The sequence below is a fragment of the Danio aesculapii genome, chromosome 1 (genome assembly GCF_903798145.1).
Source record: "Danio aesculapii chromosome 1, fDanAes4.1, whole genome shotgun sequence".
Classification (NCBI taxonomy): Eukaryota; Metazoa; Chordata; class Actinopteri; order Cypriniformes; family Danionidae; genus Danio; species Danio aesculapii.
The window spans coordinates 41,137,105-41,162,806 of NC_079435.1; the positions used below are offsets into that span (position 1 = coordinate 41,137,105).

A 25,702-nucleotide genomic window follows, 5' to 3' on the forward strand; every position below is an offset into this window, starting at 1 on the left:
ATGAAAACTGATCCAAAATCTCTCTTTTTTTTCTGGCAAAAGAAAATGGTGTTTTCATAGTTTTCCTTTTTTTTTTTTTTTTTGAAGACGAATATGGAATGGACAGAGGATACCCTGATTTAAATGAAACAATCAAATGGCTTATTTATAATGTACTTTTTCAAAACGTTATAAAATGAACATGTGGAAAATATCAGTTAAGATGTCATTTCACAGATTACAAGTTTTCATAATCTCAGAATCCCAATGTGTCCTTACCCCTATCTGAATTTGTGTACACAACCTAGAGACAAAGGACAAGTTAGGGAGCTGATTGCGATGCAGGCATCATTTTTAATTTAACTAATAGCTGTCAAATACAGTTTCACTGGGCTGCAATGTAAATAAAACCCTTTTGATGGTGATGGTAAAACAATGGCCTGGTTCAGTGTTGGGACTGGAAAAACAAAGTAATGTGAAAATATCTAATAACACTTTATTTTGATTGTCCATTTGAGTATTAGTAGACTGTCTGCTTAATATCTGTTGATACTGCTCCTTCAACAGACATTTAACTGACTATAAGAAACTTTGCAAGTTCATGTCATCTTACACTAGACCTAACCAGTCAATTTATAATCTAATAAGAATTATTTGGCATGTAGATGCAATGTAACTTAAAAACAACAAACACTTAAGGACTAACTTATGTGATCCACAAGATGCCATTTTAGCATTCAGAAGTGTGTAAGAAAAGCGAGTGCCCCTTTTGATTGTTACACACACACACACACACACACACACACACACACACACACACACACACACACACAATGTTCACTTCTTTCAAGCACCACATCAGATTCTACCCAATAGTCAAAGTAGCATTATATCATTTAAAAAACTGTACTCAGAAGAAGACCTATGTGTAGAACAGGGCTTATGCTGATGACAAAATCTACTTGGTGGATTTCTGAATTTTAATGCGGTTGTCAATCCTAAAAACTTTATTACATGACCATGACCTACAGTTGAAGTCAGAGTTATTAAATCCTCTATAAATTTTTTTCTTTTTTAAATATTTGCCAAATGATGTTTAAAAGAGCAATAAAATTTAATAGTATGTCTGATAATATTTTTTCTTCTGGAGAAAATGTTATTTGTTTTATTTTGCCTGGAATAAAAGCAGTTTTAAATTTTTTTAAAAACATTTTAAGGTCAAAATTATTAGCTCCTTTAAGCTATATATTTTTTCGATAGTCTACAGAACAAACCATCGTTATACGGTAACTTGATTAATTACCCTAACCTGCCTAGTTAACTTAATTAACCTAGTTGAGCCTTTAAATGTCACTTTAAGCTCATCATGACAAAGATAAAATAAATCAGTTATTAGAAATGAGTTATTAAAACTATTATGTTTAGAAATGTGTTGAAAAAAAAATCTTCTCTTTGTTAAACAGAAATTGGGGAAAAAATAAACAGGGGGGCTAATAATTCTGACTTATTACAACTGTATTAACGTCTTGTATAAGGTTATCGATCCTCTAATAAACCTGGAGGGGAAATAAAAAAGTGCTTTTATGTAAAGTCACGACTTTGGTCAAATACACCAGACGAAGCCCTTTTCCAGACTTTTTCAGCTACTAGGTTCAAACCACAAAGCATCTGTTGGTCAAACAGGAGCCACTTCCTCTCCTCCAGCGTTTGTTTGTGTCTGAGGCACAGGAACCTCCACTGCCCCATGTGTGCCGTTGCTCTGGGTGACCTGAGACGGCCTGTTTTCCCCATTGCGGGCGGTATCGGGGCAGTTCTGCACGAAGATGATCCTGTTAAAAGCCTTCAGCCTTCTCCAGAGCTGCATGTAGACTTTGCACTGAATGTACATGAAGATGAGTCCTCCAGTGAAGCCCACAGCCACCACGATGAGCTTGGTCCAGAACGGCCAGTCCAGCACCCCTACGGCATTGAGAGGGGACAAACGCACCAACGCTGTGTGTGCAATGAGAGTATGGCATGCCATTACAGCACTATATCATTATGTTCCCATCCAACTACTCTAGTAGAATCATGTAGTGCACCACACTGGATCTTCTACTGAAACATTCAAACATCACAACACTGAACTAAAAGGTACAGTAAGGCGGCATTTAAAATTTCATATTGTCACTTTTTTAACCCTTGTGTATTGTTCAAATTGACTACCCTTTCATTATGTTGGTGGCTGTTTTTGCCCCATTGACTTCCATTATAATGACTTTTTTTGATTGCAAAACCAGTACAGCATATAATCATGCATTCTTAATTGTTGGTGTTTTTCCTTTTTGGGAAGATATCAAACTTCATTTGATCATCAGTTGGCATCATTAACCCTTTAGGCCAGTGCAAAAAAATGTTTCTGGCTTTTATATGGAGTTCCATGGAGTAAAACAGCAGATTATAGTGTGTGTGCGTGCGTGTGTGCAAAATTACACTTACTATGTTATCTATGTTCTGAAAGCTCTGCTTCTTATTTTTTATTTTCTCAGACATAAGGTAAGTGCACAAAGGTCTCTCTCACACTGGCACACACTATACTCCATATAACCATATACATTTTCTTCAGAAACAAAGCTTTATTTGCACTGCAACTAAAAATCAACAGTAAAAAATGAGTACATTTAAATCTTCCCTACAGGGGAAACCAGCAACAATCAAGAACGCATGATTATATGGTGTCATGGATTTGCAATAAAAAAAGTAATTATAATGGAAGTCAATAGGGCAAAAACAGACACGAACATAACGAAAGGGTAGTAAATCTGCACATCTGAGTGTGTTGTTGAATTAAAAAAAAACTTTTCCTAAAATATGTGTCAAAGTAAGATTTGTCACCAAAAATCATTCAATTTGCTCAAACACAGAGAAAGTTGAGGCCACATTAAGACTCGAAATACCCCAGAATGCATGAAAACAGCACATAAAGGTTAAAGATTTATTTTTTGGTGTTTTTATTTTGGCTTTATTATGATAGGACAGCAGTTGATGTTAGAGAGAGCGATGGAGATGGGAATGGTTAAGGTCTAAAAACTTGGACTCAACACTCGAGATGCTGATGATGGTACACTACCCACAAGGCTATCAGCGCCAAAAGGTATTTATTTTTAATAATTAATTTACAACTAAGGATGAATAATACATCAGTGGCAGTATCAGTAACAGTTGATAAATGCTTAATAAATAAATAAACAGCTGAAAATGAAGGATTTTCACACTTTAGATGTGTGCTGTTGGCTGTGAAGATTTTCAATGGCGAGTTCCCCCCCAGGAAGTGGACATCACAGAACATTCTGCCATGATTCCAGTTCGAAAGAAGCGCCTTCAATTCAACTCATGATTACGGTTGAAAAAGCAATGAAGTAATCAAGCACATTTTGCTTTGTTTTTGAATGAAGTAAACCCTAAATTCAGCTGGTTTCCCATGTGGAGGAGTAGACAGCAGTGAACACTATGCAGGAAAGAAAACAGAGCTCTCTTCTAAAGAGCTGGTTATCTAAATCATATGTTAAACAAGAGACATGCAAAATAAGCAGAATGTAAGGTCGCGAGGACTGCTGTTCTAAATATTATGAATGTTTACGGATGAATGACATTCAGATCTACAGTACTACATTTGTCATGTTGTCAATGTCGTGTCCAGTCGCGTCACTGCCATTCACAAATCCTTTTCTGTGCCCCCATGGAACTGTGATTACTAAGATTATTACTATGAATTCAAACACACACTATTCTTTTTTTTTTTAATTTACATAGTTTTTGGCTACTATACAGTTAAATTGTATACAGATTTGAATGCAACCTAAGGCAAGCACTTTCAAACTTCCTAAGCACTTCCTCTGGAGAATCCCTGCCAACATTTTCAAGTGCATTATAAATTGATGAAAGTGAAGGAGGGAAGTTTAAATGGACAAACCTTGGACCCCTCGATCATGCACACTCCAGCACACTAGGGAAGTTAGTATAAAATTTGGACTGGACCGCAGCTTACGGCATTTTTTTTTCATTTTTTTTATCTTCCCACTGATACCTACTGGACCCTTGCTGCTTCAGAAAAAAGCTCTTCTGTTTGTAGTAAAATTAAACGTATGATGCTTGTTCTTTTTATGAGATTTTTCAAATATCCTATAATTCTTAAAATATTTCAATTTTAGTTTTAGGAAATGTAATACTTTTAAGTCTACATTTCACCAATTTAATTGACCATTTTAGGCAACAGCAACAACACTAGTGAAAGCATTGATCTCAATGTGATCATGCATAATTCGAACACTGATAATTATGATCAGTATAAAAAAAAATCACTTAGAATGAACAGAATAAGCTGCTTTGCAACACGACTGCATTGCTCCATTTCATTTTCACTTTGAAAACTAAATTCTATTGGGCAAAAAAAAAGACATTAAAGTCTTTGCATAAAAAAACTAATCACCTATGAGTGTGTTTACCTTTGCTCTTGCTATGGCGTATCTCTTCAGCCGTGCGGTCAATCAGGACGTACAGTGACCAGATGACACACACCACAGCTGCCAAGTGAAAGACGACGGAGCAGAAGATCTTCCGCCGCTCACTCGTGGACATGTGGAGCTTCTCCCACTAAAAACGACACAGAGAACAAGAGTATGAAAACATTGTATTTAAATTTTATATGAAAGCATAACCTTTCCGCAATTATTCCTCCATCCACGTTGTGGCAGCACTATATCATAAACAAAATTACATTTACAAAAAAGTATATGCTGATAAATCACAAAAATCAGCTTACTGAAATAGAGTTTGTTTTTAGTAGTGATGTCTAAATTAAACCATTTGATTAGTGAAGTTTCACAAACTAATTTCGAGAGGAGCAGGTGATATGATTGACTGCAGCTGGCCACCCATCTACATTCAATATTTAGCCAATCAGATTAACCCCAACGCACTATAAGTAGCCTAGCTAGAACTACTCTCTTATCTTCGTTTTACGAAGAAACCCCCCATCCACCCCTTCTCCTCCTGTCCTCCTTTACCACGGGGAGCTCTCGAGAACCACCTGATCTCGTACTCCCCTCACATGCTCTATGGACCAGGCGGGAGCCCTGGGCTCAACTATCTCCAAGCTCGGGGTTCTCTCCCGGGACAGCATGCCAAACCTGCTAACAGTTGTCAAACAATATCTAAGTGTGAACTCTTGAAACTCTTGTGTTTAATTCATAAAGGATTTAATGTTAAATTAATAATTAAAAACAAGAAGAATATTGTAAAGTCAGCATAAAATGTATAAAACCTTCTTCTTCATCATCTTCTTCTTCTTTTTCTTCTTCTTATTATTATTAAATACATTATACAGAATTTTGATTGTGGCATTTCTACTCAAACTGCACAAGATGAGAAGACAATTTTATAATTATTTGAGAATTTTATAATTATTTGAGAATTTTATAATTATTTTTCAAGAAAGCACTACATTTCCTCCTTTCTTACTGCAAAACATTTGCTCTGTCTGGATGTGCTTAAATCTGCAGTAAGGAGGTGTTCCTGTGTCTCATTGCACAGCTCCTTAGACTAATTGATTCTGGTTGTCCAATCATGACATTCCAAAGTATGTTATTCCCGATAACAACAGATTAAACTAACAACAGAGGCTCATCCTATATATCATCTTGACCAAGGGTGTCAAACTCATTTTCACTGAGGGTCACTTTTGCATTATGGTTATAACTGCAAGACTGTATAAATGTTATTTCTCCTTAAAGCGGTGGTCCACTACAACATCATATTTTAAACTTTAGTTGATGTGTAATGTAAGTCTGTAATTAAACAACATCTCTGAATGTAATACGCTCAAAGTTCAAAGCAAAGGGAACTCTGAATTTAATACGCTCAAAGTTCAATGCAAAGGGAGACATTGGCTTTTACAGAGTTAGCGTAGCAAAGCCTACAGCGAACGAAGTTTGGGGACTACAAAAAACACATCAGGGTTAATGAGATCACAAATGCTTCATGTTACGAGCCGACACCCCGCACATCGAAGGGGCGTAGCCAAATGTGCTGTGATGTTATAGCAGAGACGCTTCCTGGTGACGTGGAGCCAATCCGAGAATCACAGCACATTATGTTAGCTGACCAATCAGAGCCTCCTGAGGGTGGGCTTTCGGAGGAACTAGAAAATATGACAGTTGTATTCATGTTACCTGAGTAGCTGTATATAATTAAAGTAGTAAATATAAAAAATTAGTCGGCGCAATAGCCTAGTGGTTAGCGCGTCGACATATGGTGCAGTAGCACATCAGGGCGTCGCGAGTTCGAATCCTGGCTCGAGGACATTTCCCTACCCCCCCCTCTCTCTCCAACTTCGCTTCCTGTCCTAAAATACTATCCTATCTAATAAAGGCAAAATGGCCAAAAATAAATCTTTAAAAAAAATATATATATATAAAAAATTAGGTGATTTTTCACAAATAAAGCATGAGCACACATTGCTTTGCATCTTATAAATACAACTGAGTCTTAAAAATACACCCCTTAAACATACTGTTAAATAATTTTCCCTTTTTATTATAACATATTAAAGTAGCAACTAAATACATGTATTTGATTAAACGTTAAATAGATGTTACTTCTCCATGTTATTTTAACATGAAACTGTATATCAGGTTAAAAAACCCAGCATTACTCCATCAAAGTAAATAATTACCATCAGAAGTCATTACCTTTCTCCAAAACTCTGTCACATTTATATATATATATATATATATATCGGATCAAACTGCAAGAGAAGCAGAATTATGGAAATTCAAATAATTTTGAGCTGGATGGCAAGTTACACTACAAACATGCCTTATGGGAGATGTAGTTTACAGTCAATATATGATGTAAATAAAGATGGATTTTATTATAATGCTGGGTGGGTACACATCAAACACAAAGCACAGTGCCACTCGCTCTAGAGCACTTTAGACTAATATTTGGTAAACACTGCTTATCTCCTCATGCATGTTTTTAATATTAAGTTTAATAACTTTTAAGCTCACGCAAGCCACAAAAAAAATGATAAAATTGTATAATACTTTTTATTAATAAGCTTCTCAATGTTTTGTGATTAATATTTACATTTTATGGCAAGCAGCTGTGTTATAAGTGGGCTAATGTACATCCAGATGAATGTTTTCACAAAATTAAGCCCTTCCACAAGAACAAGCGGCTTGATGTTCCTAATCCCTTACATATCACACATGCACAGTTTAGTAAATCAGAAGAATGCAGGTAAATGTGTTTACATCTCGGGCAAAATCAGAATAATGACTAAAATCTAAGTTTGACGACCAGTTTAAGGGGATATATCATGTAAAAATGAAAGCTTCCTAACTATTTCTAAACCTTTATGAGTGTCTTTCTTCTGTCAAACACAAAAGATGATATTCTGAAGAAAGCTGAAAACCTGTAACCATTGACGTCCATAGTAAGAAGAACAAATACTCTGCAAGTCAATGATTACAGGCTTTCTTCAAAATATCATCTTTAGTGTTTAACAGAAAAAAGAAACTCAAACAGGTTTAGAACAACAAGGCGGAGTAAATGATGGGATAAACCTTACTCTGATGAAGGAAAACAGGTTACCAAGTTTATTAAGCAGGTTAAGAATGTACTATACATTAATCAGTGATTAAACTCTGTGATTTTATTTCATTATCAGTGTTTGCTAAGACGGGAATCACAATGATTTTTGCTTATGCTAAGGGGTGAAAATCTATAACTGGTGTGCAACTTGATTATTTCAATGCATAAATGATGTAGTTTTCTTTAGAAAATCATTGCTTTGTGTTCCATACATCTACTTAAAGTGATGAAAGTCTCTGAAAGAGATTGCTCTGTTATACACCTAGTCTTTAATATGTGTCGCTATGGAAACACAGCTCGCTAGGCTTTAGAAACAGGCATGAAAGTGTAAATTATATGTGCTTTTCGAATATATCAGATCAAACTGCATTGATATGGATGCCAGATGTCAGAAGTATACATTTGTCAGGCCATGAATCAGTTGTTAAGGGGCAGATTACTTAATGCTTTGGCACATAATGCTTGAAAGATATGTTTGCATACGAACCCTCGACTATAATAACATGCTTTTAGTAACACATTCATGAGCATGAATCAGCATACATGTAAATATGATGCTTAAATGATCGCTTAAACCAATGACTAAAAAAAATCACAGAAAAAATGTTTTCCACATTGCAGTTTAATTTGGCATAATATAGACTATATGTTTGGGACTGGATTTTTTCATGGTTTTTGAATTCAGTCTCTTTTAAATGCAGGGGACGCATTTATATTACTACAACTTAAAACATTCTATTTTTTTCTATGCTGACAAAACAGAATTTTTGATTGAATAAATTTCTTATTATTAATGTTAGATTCTTTTAGGATTTAGAAAAGACAGAAAACAGCATCAATAATTAATAAACCGTTCACATTTTTTTTAATGACATTATAGATTTTAGTCAGTTTGATTAATGTAATGCACCTTTGCTGAATAAAAGACTGAACCGCAAACTTCTAAGTGGTGCAGTATTTTATCATTGGTGGATCAAATGGAAAATATAGAATCATAACTTGTTTTAAAAGTGCATACATACATTTTTCACCCCCCAAAAAATGCAAAGCAATCTGTCAGACCCTTAATATTTATTTTCCAACTAGAGAGCTTAGCTTTTCTATTAAATATCATTTTAGGTAATTTATTAAAGCATAAATATCTAAAAAACAGAAACTGTACTAATTAATTATTTGTATTTCAGTGTAAAAATGCTAAACAATAAAACCCAATAAAATAAATCAATTTAATCAGATTTAATAGTTTCATAAAATATAGATGTCATATAGACGTTTAAAATGTAAATACAAACAGATTAAAATAAAAGCCATAATTATAAAACAGTATATACAAAACAATATATAAAACAAAAAATAATATTCAAGATAAACAAATTATGCAATATTTCGTCATAATAAATAAAAAATTAATAAAGAAAATGTGTAAATGAACTGTAATACATATAATCAGTAGAAAATATATATACATGTAACTTAATAGAAACTATGTTAGAGTTATTTTTGATATTCATTATAAATGTACATAAAGAAATTATATAGATGTATTGCACAAGCAAGCGATTATATGGGGGTCTTTGGCATCTAAAAAAACGGAAAACATTAGGTTCATAGCATGTATAATAAATATATTAAAGTTATATATTAAAGTTCAGTTATATTACAGTTATATTAAGCTATTAGTCTGAGAATAAGCATTATGAGCCAAATAAATATATATGTACAGTTCTCAGTGCACATTTTGCCATCTGTGCTTCCCCACTGTTGAAAAACACCACCTGTCACTGCTGTTTATTAAAACAGGATCTGAGCTGTCTGAAGAGACGTGTGTTTGCATGCGTGTGTACATGTGTGTATTTATCAAGACAAATCTGTATGATGACATGACACATGTAGAAAAAGAATGTGACTTATGAGGACATTGCTGATGTGCCAATTTTTCAAAAGGTTTATAAATCATACAATTTCTTTTCATGAAGTAAAACTGCACAAAGGTAAAGTAAAACTTTGCAAACCCCACAATTCACAAAAACAAACCTATGTGTCTGTGTGTTTACGTGTTATTGTGGTTTACAAGGTCACAACATTGTATAATGACATGGGTATGACCTTGTACTCATGTACTTTTGACCTTGTATTATTTTTGAGGACATTCTTAAAATTCCTTCTTAACAAAGTCTTTTGATGCTCAAAATGTGCCACAGGCCATGCACTGTAAAAATGCAGGGTTCCACACTATTCATTCATGATGTCCCAACACAAAATGATTACCTTAACAAATTTAACTGGATTGAACATAAAACAATTAAAAAATTGTGTTGTTTCAGCTCATTTTAAATAAGTAGTTAAAAAAATCAGCAAACAATTGTTTTTGAATGTATAATAAGCAATTTATACAGTATATAATACAGTATGCCTATGAGGAGTCCTTGTAAATCATATGTACGCGTGTGTGTGTGTCACCTTGCGCAGAGGCTTGAGGTGTGTCTCCATGATGAAGTCATATTTGCAGAGCTCACAGCAGCGAGTGTCTGAGCTCTTGATCCACTGGTGCAGGCAGCCCTGATGCACAAAGCGCAGACTTCCAGTGCAGTGGCAGGGGGTAATGAGAGGACACTCCTCGTCCCCTTCACAATGACAGATCCTGCACACACCAAAACACACGCGTCACCCTCTCATCCATCTCACATTAACCCGTACATTATCTGCTCCCACTTTATATTAAGTGGCCTTAATAATTTGTTACAATGTACTTATTGTGTAAATGCATGTTTTTACATTGGACTTATGATTGATTAAATACATGCATGTAATTACATCTCTGATTAATTTCTGTAATTACATTGTTGACCATCCCTTACACCTTAACCCACTGTTAAATATACTCGTACCACCAAACCATCCCTAATCCTAACTGTATCCCACCTCAAGAGCAACAGAAGTGTTCTGCAATACAGTTTGAACACAGTAAGTGCATTGTATTTATTTTTGGATGGAAGTACATAGTACTTAAGGCCACCTAATATAAAGTGGGACCCATTATACTCCAAATATTTATATTATGCTGACTCATTTTTAATTCTCAGAAATTATTTTTATATATCAATTATATTTTGTGGCTTTTTCTCATTTAGGATCATGAAATACACTGTATACATATTTTATTATAGACTATTTTTATTTTACATTACTGGAGGAACTGATATTTTATATATTAAAAAGGGGAACAGAATGCTACTATATTATACTATATTACCACAGAATTATACTATGTTACCACAATTTTGAAAAAGTAGTGTAAGCATATTTTGTATTGTATACATATTTTTATGTTGTGGCTCCCAAAAATGTAAATTATAGTATATGACTTAAATATATAAAATTTGATATGACTTGATTCTGATTGTAGAACAGCATTAATACAACATAATGCTGTTTTAGAAGTTTATATACTCAGTTTAAGTCATACATCAAATTTTATGTTCAAGTTATATACTGTAATTTACATTTTTGGAGAGGGAGCCACAACTATAAAAATATGTATACACTACAAAATATGCTTGTTCAAAATTGTGGTAATATAGTATAACAGCATTCTGTTTTCCATTTTAATATATAAAATATTAGTTCCACCAGTAATGTAAAATAAAAATAGTCAGCTTCATCGCTCCAGAAAAGACATTTCATAAATCATTCTAAAAAGCTGATAAGTATCAAGTTATAGTTTGTCATTACTGGTGCTTATTAATGGTTTCTGTCATTATTGACAGTGGAAACACTTTTAACTTAATACTTATGCTTAATATGGGTGGCTCATTCCACTGTGGCAACCCCAGATTAATAAAGGAACTAAGCCAAAAAAGAAAATGAACGAATGCTTAATATGTTTGTGAAAATAATACATAATACTTTTATTTTAGAAGTATTTGCTAAAAACTCAATTTAATAAATAGCGTTTATTCCAAATAGAAATCTTCATACACGTTGACTTATTAGTAACACTTTAGTTTAAGGATCAGTTCTCATTATTAACTAGTTGCTTATTACCTGCCTATTGTCAAGATATTGGCTGTTTATTTAGAGATGTCCAAAGTAGGGTCCACATGCCAAAGTTGGCCCATTGTAACCTTTGATTTGGCCCACCATACCATCTGAGAGGAGAATGATGGAGAGGGTTGCGGTGAAAACCTTTAATACAGATCGTCAGTGAGATCGTCATTTCTAATTTGACGTAACCTTTTTTGTTTGTTTGATTGCTTTTTTATTTATTTTATTTAGAGCAAAATAGAATGTTTCAATTAAATGTTATTAAAATGTAAATACTGTCACTAAACGGATAGAGGACTATGCAGAACACATCGGTGAGCAAATCAAGGCAAAAACTATAGTGTAATTCTGTTATAAATCAGATTGTTTTGTTTTTACTGTAATAAGTTCATTATAAAATGTCAAAAATACTGTGTTAGTTAATATAAAGCAATGTTATATTAACATTATTATTATTGTTGTCATTATTATAATTTATTATTAAATAAATTAGGAAATTACCCATGGCAAATATTTACCTTCGGCCCACTAGCCTCAATCAAGTTTAGTTTTTGTCCCTTCATAAGAAAAAGTTTAGGCGTCCCTGGTATATATATGATCTTATTCTACTTCCCTAAACCTTCTACTACCTTAATAACCACCAATAAGCAGCAAATAATGAGTTTATTGAGCTAAATGTTATTAATGGTTTATTAATAGCGAGAATTGTGCCTTAAAATAAATTGTTACCAACTTTTCTTCATAAATATATTGTTTTTCATAATATATTGTCAATACTGTGACTTTTGATCACTTTAATGTCTCTTTGCTTTGTTTTCATTGTTGATAATCAAAATCATCATATTATAACATACCTGTCAACATTGGGATGTGAAAATAAGGGATATGCCCACCATAATAAGGGATAGGGTTAGGAATTCTTAGTGAATCCCGCCGTTTTTATATTTATTTTAAAGTGTTTTCATGCCTTAACAAAGCGAAAGCACAGAACAGACTCGCATTTAACAGCAAGGAGCGGCCCCTGGTGGTTCGGCGGTATGGGTTGCGTATAAGAAGGCTCGGCTCTTTAATGTTTATTTGCCACCCTTCAGAGAAAGACTGAAAATACGGGAGAAATACGGGAAAATACTTTTACGGGATGATAGCGGGATAGAACTGTAAAATACGGGAGAATTCCGGGGAAAAACGGGAGGGTTGACAGGTATGTATTATAAGCACTTGCAACCCTAACTAATCATACATGACATTGTAGACTGGATTAATGATGCTGAAATTGAACCTTTGCCATCACCAAAATTAAAATTATATGTTAAAATATTCAAATAGAAATAATAGCAAATCTCAATATTATTAATTCCCCTTGTACTCAAAAAATACATACAACCATGTTGGAGATTCCAAACTGTAACACAGGTATGGATGGCCTTTATGGATGACGTATATGGATAATATTAATAATGCAGATCATATGTTGAGCATGTGCATCCCTCTCTCTCACCTGCACACCTCTAGCTCATCATCAGTGCATGGTGGCTGCATGGCGCCATTATGATTGCTGGAAACAGTGCATTTATAGGGGGAGGGGACAGACAGATCAGGGTCTCCTGAACCTCCCTCTTCATACGTCTTTGTAATTGGCTCCCCCTCCTCACTTCTGCTTTCACTTGCTTTGCTCTGATTGGTTGCTTGGCTTTTATCCTCTGTTTTTGACACTGACTTTTTGTGGGCCTTGCCATTGGGACCCTTGCATTTTGGTGGCTGGTTCTCCTTCTGTGCCTCAGCTGAGTTGACAGACATGAGCTCAGTGCCGTCCTGTTGGGTTTGGGTTTGTTTGTGTCGGCTGCCGCTGCGTCTCCGTCTGGCTTTCTGTCGGCTCCAGGAACGAGCTTCTCTCCAGCGCTGCTCGTCCTCTGAGGATGAGTCGGAAAGTGTGCGAGTTTGTTTATGGGAGCGAGGTTGTTTCGGGTTTTGTCCCACGCACTCTGTGGAGCAGCCAGGTGTCCCGGTGCTCTCCCTGCGCCGGCGGACTCGGCGTTTGACTTGGCGCTTTGAAGTAGTGGGGGCGGGGTCAGAGGCGGGGTTTATGGGCATGATGGGTGTGGTCTGATCTGAGCCATGTCGTTTAGCTTGACCACTAGAGCTGCACAACACACACACATAAAAAAGCATGGAATAAACAACAAAGCGTGAAATGATTGGTGAGTGGATGATACCGAATGGATGAATAAAACGGGAACTACTTTGAAATTCTTTTCCCCTTCTTATTGGCCTACTTGTCCTTTACAATTAACTTCTTAAATATGTCGTTTTTTTTTTTTAAGAAGAGCAGAGGTGAAACGTGGCATTTAAAGGGCACCTATTTTACCCGCTTTTTTCAAGATTTAAGATAAGTCTTTTACGTCTCAGGTAAATACCCTTCAGATCATTTATTATAGCCTTGAACACAATGTAGCTGTTTTTGTTGCCTGTGCCTTTAATGCTTGTTCTCTCCGCCCACTGTTCCCACGTGCCTGTCAGAGTGTGCCGCAATCTCCGCCTCGGCTGCGTCAGATAAACAGCACAGTGACAGACATAAAGGAAGCAGATTTTACATTACATCTGTGAGGAATACTACAGTAAAAGCTTTCCCAATTATCATTTGATGTATTTGTTGTGGAGTTAATTCAAGCCTTTCTGCAACGATGAGTCACACACAATGTCATAACAAAGTTCACGCACATACACACAGACACACACGCACAGCACGCGTTTAACTTTGCACTGTTTTTGCACAACAATGTGACAGGATACACGTTAATATCCACTGCTGTATGGATATCTGTTATGCTAATGTACGAAATAAACCTGATTTAACGTCCACAAAGCGAGATTGAAGCAACTTCTTTTATAATTGTACTGACATTAAAATCGCTGTAATTCATTACAAACATGCACTGTTTTAACAATGTTTTAAACTTGTAAAACTCATTCTTGATCACATTTGATGATGATTGATGATGACAATGAGCTGAACAGATCTTTTAATCCCAGTTGCTTTGCACACGTCTTGTTGATATGATTATACGCATTATGGAGACCTGTTAATACACGGCTGTCAATCAATTCGGTGTGCGGTGGGACTCAAAATGGGAGAAATTTGGATCTTATTTTAACATCAGGAAATTTTTAAAAATCACTCCAATATGACAGTGGACCCATTATACCTACACACAGTTCTGTCCAAACAGCTCCCAAAAGATGACTTTCATACCCTAAAGCCCAGGAACCACCAAGCCAACGGCTGACCATAAGGCCACTGGTCATCGTCGGTCTTGCTAGTTGGTTTGGTTTGTCGCCTTTCATTGAGTTTACGTCGGATCAAGTTGGCCTGATCCAGTATGTAGAATCAGGCATCAGTGAAAAAGAGCACTCAGATTTTTCAACAACAAATCCAACTCAGGCTTATTAGGAATAAGTGCCTAGGACTACATATTTGAGAACTGTGAAATACGTGCCCTGGTCAACGTTTGGCTGCGTTTTGTGTGTAAAACAATCATTACTGGGCGGTATGGCATTATCGACAACTTCTGTTTCATGAAATATCTCTGGCTTTTTATTTTTCAAAACAATAAGTTCAGATCTCTGAACAATTAGCTTATTGTTCATATCAGAGTGAGATTTCTTGTTGATTTAACCAAATGCTTTGGCACAATTGAGTAAGTACAAATGTCTGTAGTTTGGCCCAAAACTAAGTGCATATGGCTTGTTGACTCAAACTAATAAGTCGAATCTCATTTAGACTGTCAAACTATTCACAACTTCTCAATCATTTTTCATTGTGTAAGCCATCACACTCAAAACCATCTATTCAATTAACAAACATAAGCATTTACTCATGTTTACAGCAAAAAATATTTGATAATGACATTGTTTGTGATGTCTGCTAAATTGGTAAATGATCTCTAATTGCAATACAATTGAACTATTTAATTAATCAATTCTGGGAGCATACACAGTAGTAAACATTTGAAGTGTATCAAAAACGTTTCATCAAAGTAGTCCAAAAATGATTCAGAAACACCCATTCTTGTCATAGGACAATTTTGATCCACTTCAAATGCTGAAAACTGTAAATGTAGATTAGCAATTAGTTTTGTTCATGGATGTTTATTTTGCAGTATTTTTCTGTATTTGTGGTAACGTAAGAAATATGAAATGCACAATACAGTAATTGGACAAGCAAGATTGCACTTTACATGTAATAAATTTGTACAAAAATAAATGTATGATATAAATACATATGTTCATCTTTTTTCTGTAGTATTGACCTCTCAACAAATAACTGATTTTTGTAAACCTTAATTTGCATGGTTGACTGTCATAGTGAAATGGCAACTAATCAATTGACCAGCGAGGCTCACATGATGACAAACATACTTTATGTTTTGGTGGCCCTGGCCAAATTACTGACACAATAACTAGGTTTTTTAAGCATGAATAAAATATTTTGGGTGAGTAACTACATTTTGCAGACATGCAATGAAGTTCTGAAGTTCCAGCAAACAGTTTTGAGATTTGCACTCACAGTTTAGAGAATGTCAAGGCTGTTTTTATAAAATGTGCCAAAGCAATTGTGAAAACTGTAAAAATACATCAATGGTGTCATTTCTTATCATAATAAGTCATTTTAATCAAAATTTTAATCTACATCCAGCTGTAGTTTTTCTAATACTGCACTTTATAGCTTATACCTGTATCCTGCACTTGCTGCTATTGCACTGCTGGTTATACATAAACTGCATTTCATTGCATTGTACTTGTACATGTGTAATAACAATAAAGTTGAATCTAATCTAATCTAATCTAAAAATTCATACAAAATGTTTGAAAACAAATTCTATAATTGTATTTTATACATGCTTAATATAATGTAATATACAGTTATTCTATTTCCCATCTTTAATTTAACCTAATACAAAGTTTCATAAATTAGATTATTCTATTGTAATCTTATTCAACAATTTAATGCAAAATCTTCATAATAAATGATATTATTACATTTAGCATTCTTCAATTAAAATCATATTATGAAAAAAATATTTACATTTACCATCAAAGTAATAAATGAGCATCTATTTTTATTTTTCTGCTTATTTTCTACCTTAAATTAAATTTATCTCATGCTTTTGAACTTCTCTGCATAAATATCCAAAGACAATGACATTACATAACTCACTCCATAAAGCCACACGTGCAAACATGTTAATAAACACACAGTAACCCCTGTCACCCACACTCACCTGCAAATGTCCTGTGAGGAGTGTGTAACTGATGTCTGAGAGATACTGTTCAGCACAGCTCCCTGCGTTGAGCTGCTGGCCTGAAACAATAATATTACACACTGTTGGCATTAGAGTTGCTTTGAATAATAATGGTGGGTGTGTGTGTGTGCGTGTGCATGTGTGTGTGTGTGTGTGTGTGTTTGTTACCTTAGATATGCTGCTGGATCGACTTCCCGATCTCCCAGGTGCTTTTTCACCCTGAAGAAAACAAAGTGGATTAACTTTATGCTCTTTTTACCTTAAAGTCAAGCCTTTATCATTGTAGTGCAATACTTTAATCTATTTCAGATTATAGACGCCTATAAATTGTACTCTAAATTTGCATATAAATTGAAGGCATATTTTACCCAAAATGAACATTTTCTCACCATTTACTCTCCCACAGGTGGTTTCAAACAATTATTTTTAATCTTTTTTATTGGTCTTTTGTATGACAATACAAATTGAATACTGATGTTAGGGTAAACCATAAGAGATTCTTCATTAATAATCCCATCCACAGTCACAGCAATTATTTTGGCTCAATTCGACAAAAAAATGAAATTAATTAATGAATAAATAATAATTAAGTACCAAATGAAATACATATCAGAAAATGAATAATATCTCAGAAAATAACCATATACAGTTGAAGTCAGAATTATTAGCCCCCTTTGAAATTTTTTTTATTTTCTAAATATTTCCCAAATGATGTTTTTTTAATTTGATTTTTTTTTTTTTATTTATTTATTTTCGAACAAAATATCATACATAAAATATCATTAACAAAAGAATACATTTCAACATGGTCGAAAATGGAGTGGGATGAAGCTCAAGCTTGTTATTTTCCCACCCCATTACCACATACATCATTCGTCTATTACTTAAACTTATTTCTTCCTTTACTTATCTCTTCCTTTCACATGAACACATTCTATCCTTTTGGCATATCCGACAAACTATATGTTTGGTTCCATTTTGTACCCGTATACCTTGTAACATAAACCCAGAGTAAAAAAAAAATAAAAATATTCAATATTCAATATTGTTCAATATTCTGCAAATAGCCATTAATTAAAATTTCATCATACCTTTCTCTTTTTATACCTTTTCAATCACCTTCATCGTTATACTCCTTTAATAATATATATTTATACAACTTTTTAAATTGATTATTATCCTGACATTGTTTAAGAGTCAGATCTAGACTGTTCCATAGTTTTACACCACAGACAGACATACACAAACTTTTTAAAGTTGTTCTTGTTTTCAACCTCCTAAAATTTAGTTCTTCTCTCAGATTATATCCCCCTCGTCGTTCTTCGAAAAACGTTTGTATGCATTTTGGAAGTAGTTTATTCCTAGCTTTAAACATAAATTGTGCTGTTTTAAATTTAACCAAATCATTAAACTTAAGTATCTTTAATTTAAAAAAATAAAAGATTTGTATGCTCCAAATACCCCACATTTTCTATGAGTCTAATTGCTTTTTTCTGAATTGTAAATATGGATCGTAAATTAGATTTATATGTATTCCCCCATATTTCAACACAATAACTCATATATGGCAACATAAGTGTGTTATATAATATAAACATTGATTTATTGTCCAGGATAAATCTAGCTTTATACACTATTGCTACAGTTTTGACTAATTTTGATATCACATTATTTATTTGCGGTTTCTAACTAATTTTATGATGCAGTACAACACCAAGAAACTTAATTGCATATACTCTTACTATAACTTCATTATCAATATGTAAATCTATATTATAACTGCTTTTTAATTTCCCAAATAACATAACCTTTGTTTTACTTATATTTAATGACAATTTGTTTACATCAAACCATAATTTCAACTTATTCATTTCTGTTTTAATCAACTCCATAAGTTTTGGTAAATTATGCCCAGAACAAAAAATACTTGTATCATCTGCAAATAAAATAAACTTAAACAACTCTGATATCTTACACATATCATTAATATAAATTATAAACAATATCAGACCTAAAACTGACCCTTGTGGTATGCCACACGTTACATTTAGAAATGACGATTTGTGGTTGCCAATTTCCATGAACTGTTGCTTATTTTTTAAATAACTGCTTTTCCAGTCCAAGGCTACTCCTCTAATACCATACCTTTCTAATTTAATTTAATGTTTAATAGAGCAATTAAATTTCCACAGTATGTCTAATAATATTTTTTCTTCTGGAGAAAGTCTTATTTGTTTTATTTTGGCTAGAATAAAAGCAGTTTTAATTTTTTTAAAACCAATTTAAGGTCACTGACAAAATTGTAGGAAGTACTTTTGTTGCATCATAAAGTGTAGTAATGATAACCATCCGACAATCTAATCCAGCACAAATTAGTTCTTGAAATGTCACTAAAATGCAGTGTTTGAACCTTGAATAACTGAACGAAAAAAAGAACGACCCCTTTTAATAGGCTGGCTATGGCCTGAAATACTATGAAAGTCAATAGTTACCAGTTTCTAACATTTTTAAAAACCTTCATGAAGAAAGAAACAGGTTTGAAACTTTCAAACTTTTATGCTGTAAAATCTTTCAAGCAGATGGTTTCATATATAGCAACCTACAAATTAGGATTGTTGTATTGTGCACATCACGCTTTATCTTGATTTTGACGAATGGCAGACATATGGAAAATCAGTGTGGTGATGCAGTAAAGTATTTGCGCATACAGCACATCAACAAACAGAGAAGTAGACTTTTAAAGCAAGATTTCTGTCACATGTTTAAACAGATCTTTAATGTGACTGCAGCTTTAAGTCAAATAAATCCTATTACTAAAAATATCTGGACCATCCTAAGAGCCATTTGCGTGCGCACACGTCTGCGTGTTCATGGAATCTAGGACTATTTTAAAGATTATTTAAGGGTAGAGAGATATAGGACAGGAAGTGATGAGGGAATCATTTAGGTCTTCATTCATTCAAGTGTAAAGACAAGACAACAGATTTCACCTACTTTCTTTAGCACGAGTTCCTGTGAACAATGAATCAGTGCATAGTATTCCAAGTAAAAAAACTGTTTGCCTTCATTTCTTTTTTATTTATAAAGTTAAACAACATAGCACTGACCTAGTGCTTTACAATAACATATCAAATCAAACTATAACAAAGTATTTGGGTCAATACTGAGAAATAGTCCCACAAAGAATGGAGTCTGTTTGTTTTCTAAATATAAATATATATTTAATTTAATTTAATTTCAGTAATAAATATTGATGGTTATATGATTTATTTGCAATACAAAGTTTGTAAAGTAATATTTTCAGTTCTTTAGTAGATTTATTATATGAGAAACTTTACAGAACAAATGGATCTGATTGGATTAGCACTGTAAACCTTAAATGCAACATTATTTTTTTTATTTAATTTGCTATGTTTTTAGTTAGTTACTTTACTCCCAAAATCATTCCACATAAATCCACAGATTTTTTACAAAATTCTGCACAGAAGTGGCAAAAAATCTCCTCAGATTCTGTCCAGCTGTCCAACTGTTATATTTGGAAGCCGATAACCAATATATAGGCTGACGAATACAAATCTTGATACAGATTTCTTTTCTGAGCTTGATAACAAAAAACACAAACAAATTGTTCCCTCTAGCACAAACTCTTCTAAAGAAAACCTCAGGGACAGCATCATGTAGTAGAGATCCACTGGCAGACATAATCCATAATTTATCAGCCAATCATTTATTTTCTTATTGGGCTGATAATGATAATGAACATTAGAAGAACCACTGAGACAGACATTTAGACTGTGAAATTTGTTAAAAATAAAATAATTTTCTGACTTTTTCTAAATAATTGTACATTTTTAGCCTAACATTGCATTTCATTTTATGAAAATTATAAAACACAAGAGTTTTTAGAAGAATTTCAGACTTAATGGTCATAATGGTCAAACTGACCGCAAGCATTTTAGCATCTGCTACTTTTTTACCTTTGAATATACATGCTTCTGCTGCCTAGTAACTTTCTGCTAATAAAAACACACCTTTCTGATAGCAAAAGCAACATTTTTACTGGGGTAAAAGATGGTATTTTTAGAGTAATGACATTTAAAGCTTAATTTTAACATTCTTTCATTTTAAGAAGCTTAAATTGTTAATATAACATGGCATGCATTCATTTCAGTATACAGTCTGTCAGACAGAGTGGCTATGGCCATTCTAAGTTATATAAAAGTGTTAAAAATAAAAATAAAATAAAACCAGTGCTGTTGAATGCTTGATTCTGATTGGCTGATGAACACTCTATGGTGTGCAATTATTATCAGATACAGTTAGGTCCATAAATATTTGGACATTGACACAATTCTAACATTTTCGACTATATACACCAACACAATGGATTTGAAATTAATATGAATAAGATGTGCTTTGACTGTCAGCTTTAATTTGAGGGTATTTACAATTCAAATCGGGTGACCGCTGTAGGAATCACAACAGTTTTCATATGTAACTCCCACTTGTTAGGGGACCAAAAGTAATTGGACTGAATAATAATCATGAATCAAACTTTCACTTTTTAATACTTAGTTGCAAATCCTTTGCAGTCAATTACAGCCTGAAGTCTGGAACGCATAGACATCGCCAGACGCTGGGTTTTTTTCCCTTGTGGTGCTCTGCCAGTCTCTACAGCAACGGTCTTCAGTTCCTGCTTGTTCTTGAGGCATTTTCCCTTCAGTTTTGTCTTCAGCAAGTGAACTGTATTCTCAATCGGATTCAGATCAGGTGATTGACTTGGCCATTGCAAAACATTTCACATTTTCCCTTCAAAAACTCTTTGGTTGCTTTTGCAGTTTGCTTTAGGTAATTCTCCATCTGCACTGTGAAGCACCGTCCAGTGAGTTCTAGAAGATTTGGCTTATATGAGCAGATAATATTGCCTGAAACACCAGAATTCATCTGGCTGCTTTTGTCAGCAGTCAATAATACAAGCACATCAATAAATACAAGAGAACCAGTTCCACTGACAGCCATACATGCCCACGCCATGTCACTACCACCACCATGCTTCACTGCTTAGGATCATGAGCAGTTCCTTTCCTTCTCCATACTCTTCTCTTCCCATCACTCTGATACAAGTTGATCTTGATCTCATCTGTCTATAGGATGTTGTTCCAGAACTGTGAAGGCTTTTTTAGAACTCTAATCTGGCCTTCCTGTTTTTAAGGTTCACCAATGGTTTACATCTTGTGGTGAACCCTCTGTATTCACTCTGGCGTAGGCTTCTCTCAATTGTTGACTCTGACACACATACACCTACCTCCTGGAGAGTGTTCTTGATCTGGCCAACTGCTGTGAAGGGTGTTTTCTCCACCAGGGAAAGAACTCTTTGGCCATCCACCGCAGTTGTTTTCCGTAGTCTTTCGGGTATTTGCACTGGTGCATTCTTTCTTTTTACGAATGTTCCAAACAGTTGTTTTGGCCAAGCCTGATGTTTTTGCTATCCCTCTGATGGGTTTGTTTTGTTTTTTTCAGCCTAATGATGGCTTGCTTGACTGATAGTGACAGCTATTTGGATCTCATCTTGAGAGTTGACAGTAACATATTCCAAATGCAAATAGCACACTTGAAATGAACTCTGGACCTTTTATCTGGATCCTTTATATTCTCATTGTAATTGGAATAATGAGGGAATAACACACACCTGGCCATGGAACAGCTTTAAAGCCAATTGTCTAATTGCTTTTGGACCCTTAACAAGTGGGAGGCACATATGCAAACTGTAGTAATTCCTACACCGTTCACTTGATTTGGATGTAAATACTCTCAAATTAAAGCTGACAGTTAAAGCATATCTTGTGCGTTTCATTTTAAATCCACTGTGTTGGTATATAGGGCCAAAAATGTTAGAGTTGTGTCGATGTCCAAATATTTATGGACCTAACTATATATATATATATATATATATATATATATATATATATATATATATATATATATATATATATATATATATATATATATATATATATATATATATATATATGTCTAAAGTAGTTCTACTCAGGTTTTTACTATTCCATTATCAGTTCCATATGACTATGCTGAACGAATTTCAGTTATTTCACAGCCTACACAGTCAAAAATCAAAACAAAAATCATATGTATAATGCAACTAGTCCTGCACGCAGCAACAGTTGGAGGACAAAAGTCTGACCTGCCTTGGAATACAACATCTGAACAATAGATGCATTGCAAATGACGCACTATGTAGTATGCACTTTTACACAATGCACTGTGCAATAACACCACTACATGAAGCATACAATCAGATGGACAGAATCATGTATATAAAACAAATGAAAGAGGTCTTTGTTAACCTGTTAAACCAAATGCTAAAGCAAGTAAATGCCATTTCAGGTTTTCATTAAAAGGAACGAAAGAAGATGCTAGTATTACATTGTGATCTTTACTCAAAAAGTTAGAAAGATGTTATTATGTGTAATCAAACTATATTTAAAATACTATTATCAAAAGTATCATACTTTTTGTTTGTTATAATTAATACAATAAAACTTGATTAAATTGGTAAAATGCAGATCTTACAGTTTGGAATCAGTAAGATTTATTTGTGTTGTTATGGTTTTTAAAAAATAATAATGAAATAAAATAAAATAAAATGCAGCATTTATTTAATTACAAATATATTTAATATACAAAATTATTACTCCATTTTTTTGTGTCACATGATCCTTCAAAACTCCTACTGGATTAGTTCTCAGGACACATTTCTAACTATTACCAATGTTAAAAACAGTTGTGCTGCTCAGTCAATTATTTTCAAATAAAAAACTGTATTAGCATTTATGGCCTCCATGTGCCTGAGGCAGAGCTGATTCCTCTTGAACTTTTAACGGATCCACCTTTTCCTCTGACCCACACCCGTGGCCCATCATTAGCTGAACTATCTGCCCTTTAAATTAGCATGCAAAAGCAAACACACAAATCACTATCAGACTGAGGACACCGCTGTTTCTTTATAAATATATAAATTAGTGTGGCATGGGCAAAGAATAATCATGATAAATTGCATCCAAAATAAAGGTTTTGTTCTGAAGTGTGTGTACTCTCTCTCTCTCTCTCTCTCTCTCTCTCTCTCTCTCTCACTCTCTCTTTCTATATATATATATATATATATATATATATATATATATATATATATATATATATATATATATATATATATGCACATATTTGAGAAAATGTTTAATTATATTTAGATGTAATATACAGTTGAAGTCAGAATTATTAGCCCCCTGTGAATAATTTTTTCCCCAATTTCTGTTTAACAGAAAGAAGATTTTAATAACTCATTTCTAATAACTAATTTATTTTATCTTTACCATGATGACAGTAAATAATATTTAACTAGATATTTTTCCAAGACACTTCTATATAGGTTAATTCAACACAATCTCACGGCAATTCGTAACCTTTTGATTTAGTGGCTAATTCGTACGATCTAATTCGTAATATTTAGTACGATTTGCTCATCCACTAATGACGGTTAGGTTTAGGGGTGCGGTTAGGTGCCACGCCTCCTTTTTAAAATCGTACAATTTCGTACGACTGAACTCGTACGAATTCGTACGCATTAGCCACTAAACTGTCAAAACGTAAAATACTTACGTTTTCTCGTGCGATCAGGCTGGTTAATTAGGGCAGGTTAGGGTAATTAGGCCAGTTATTGTATAACGATGGTTTGTTCTGTAGACTATTAAAATATATATAGCTTAAAGGCGCTAATAATATTGACTTTAAAATGGTTTTTAAAAAATTTAAAACAAAATTTAAAACAAAACAAAAAAGACTTTCTCCAGAAGAAAAAATATTATCAGACATACTGTAAAAATATCTATGCACACCATTTTTTGTATAGTTTATTTTTATGTATTTATCTTGTATTATATATTCATTCATTTTCCTTCAGCTTAGTCCCTTATTTTTCCATTTACTATTCCAGCATGTTTTACACAGCGGATGCCCTTCTAGCTGCAACCCAGTACTTGAAAACACCCATACACTCTCGCATTCACAAAAAAAACTCCTACACTAGGCCAATTTTGTTTACCCAATTCACCTATAGTGCTAATGTCTTTGGACTGTGGGGGAAACCAAATGAAACCCATGCAAACATGGGGAGAACATGCAAACTACACACAGAAATGCCAACTGGCCCAGCCAGGACTCAATCCAGTGACCTTCTTGCTGTGAGCCACCCTGCTGCCTTTTACATACATATAATAAATAAATATGCACATATCTTATGTCAAAACAAACTCTGGATGTGATTAACCATGATTAATCTTTGCCCAGCTCTAATATAAATGTAACTATACCTTCCAAATCAGGCTTATAGAGAGCAACAAGTCAGATAATATCACAATAGTAACCACAACCATCAAAATGCTTTATCTTGCAGCAGACTGATGAATATAACAATATAATAACATAACAGAGTGTGTGTTTAGCTGCTAGTTTTTGAGCTGTTCTCTCTCTTCTACAGCGACACTATATTGTTTTGAATTATTGATGAGAAGCTGACAGAGATCAACATCTGATCGCCTCATAAATATTTCATACACCCGCAGTGGATCTTTTAGTAAGCGTGCAGGTGCAAATGCATTTTTTCAGATGAAATGGGAGTATTACGAGCAACGTATAATGACAGCGCCATATGATAATAGCTCTATAGTGAA

At 33.9% G+C, this 25,702-nt stretch overlaps 1 protein-coding gene across 1 annotated transcript; it reads right to left on the reverse strand.

The window, feature by feature from the left end:
• Positions 1-1,582: 1,582 nt before the first annotated feature.
• On the reverse strand, positions 1,583-13,455 carry marchf1 (membrane-associated ring finger (C3HC4) 1). The gene is made up of 4 exons (XM_056453493.1): positions 13,157-13,455; positions 10,075-10,255; positions 4,464-4,611; positions 1,583-1,938 (listed from the first exon to the last, which is right to left on the reverse strand). The coding sequence occupies exons 1-4, from the start codon at positions 13,453-13,455 to the stop codon at positions 1,655-1,657; spliced, it is 912 nt and encodes a 303-aa protein (XP_056309468.1). The 3' UTR covers positions 1,583-1,654.
• Positions 13,456-25,702: the final 12,247 nt, after the last annotated feature.

What these genes read in the sequence shown, in the direction of transcription:
- marchf1 (XM_056453493.1), bottom strand. Translation starts at nt 13,455, where the DNA reads ATGTCTGTCAACTCAGCTGAGGCACAGAAGGAGAACCAGCCACCAAAA. An exon ending in GATGAGCTAGAGGTGTGCAG is followed by an intron (nt 10,256 to 13,156) that starts GTGAGAGAGAGG and finishes TGGTGTGTGCAG; the next exon opens with GATCTGTCATTGTGAAGGGG. An exon ending in ACCTCAAGCCTCTGCGCAAG is followed by an intron (nt 4,612 to 10,074) that starts GTGACACACACA and finishes TGTCGTTTTTAG; the next exon opens with TGGGAGAAGCTCCACATGTC.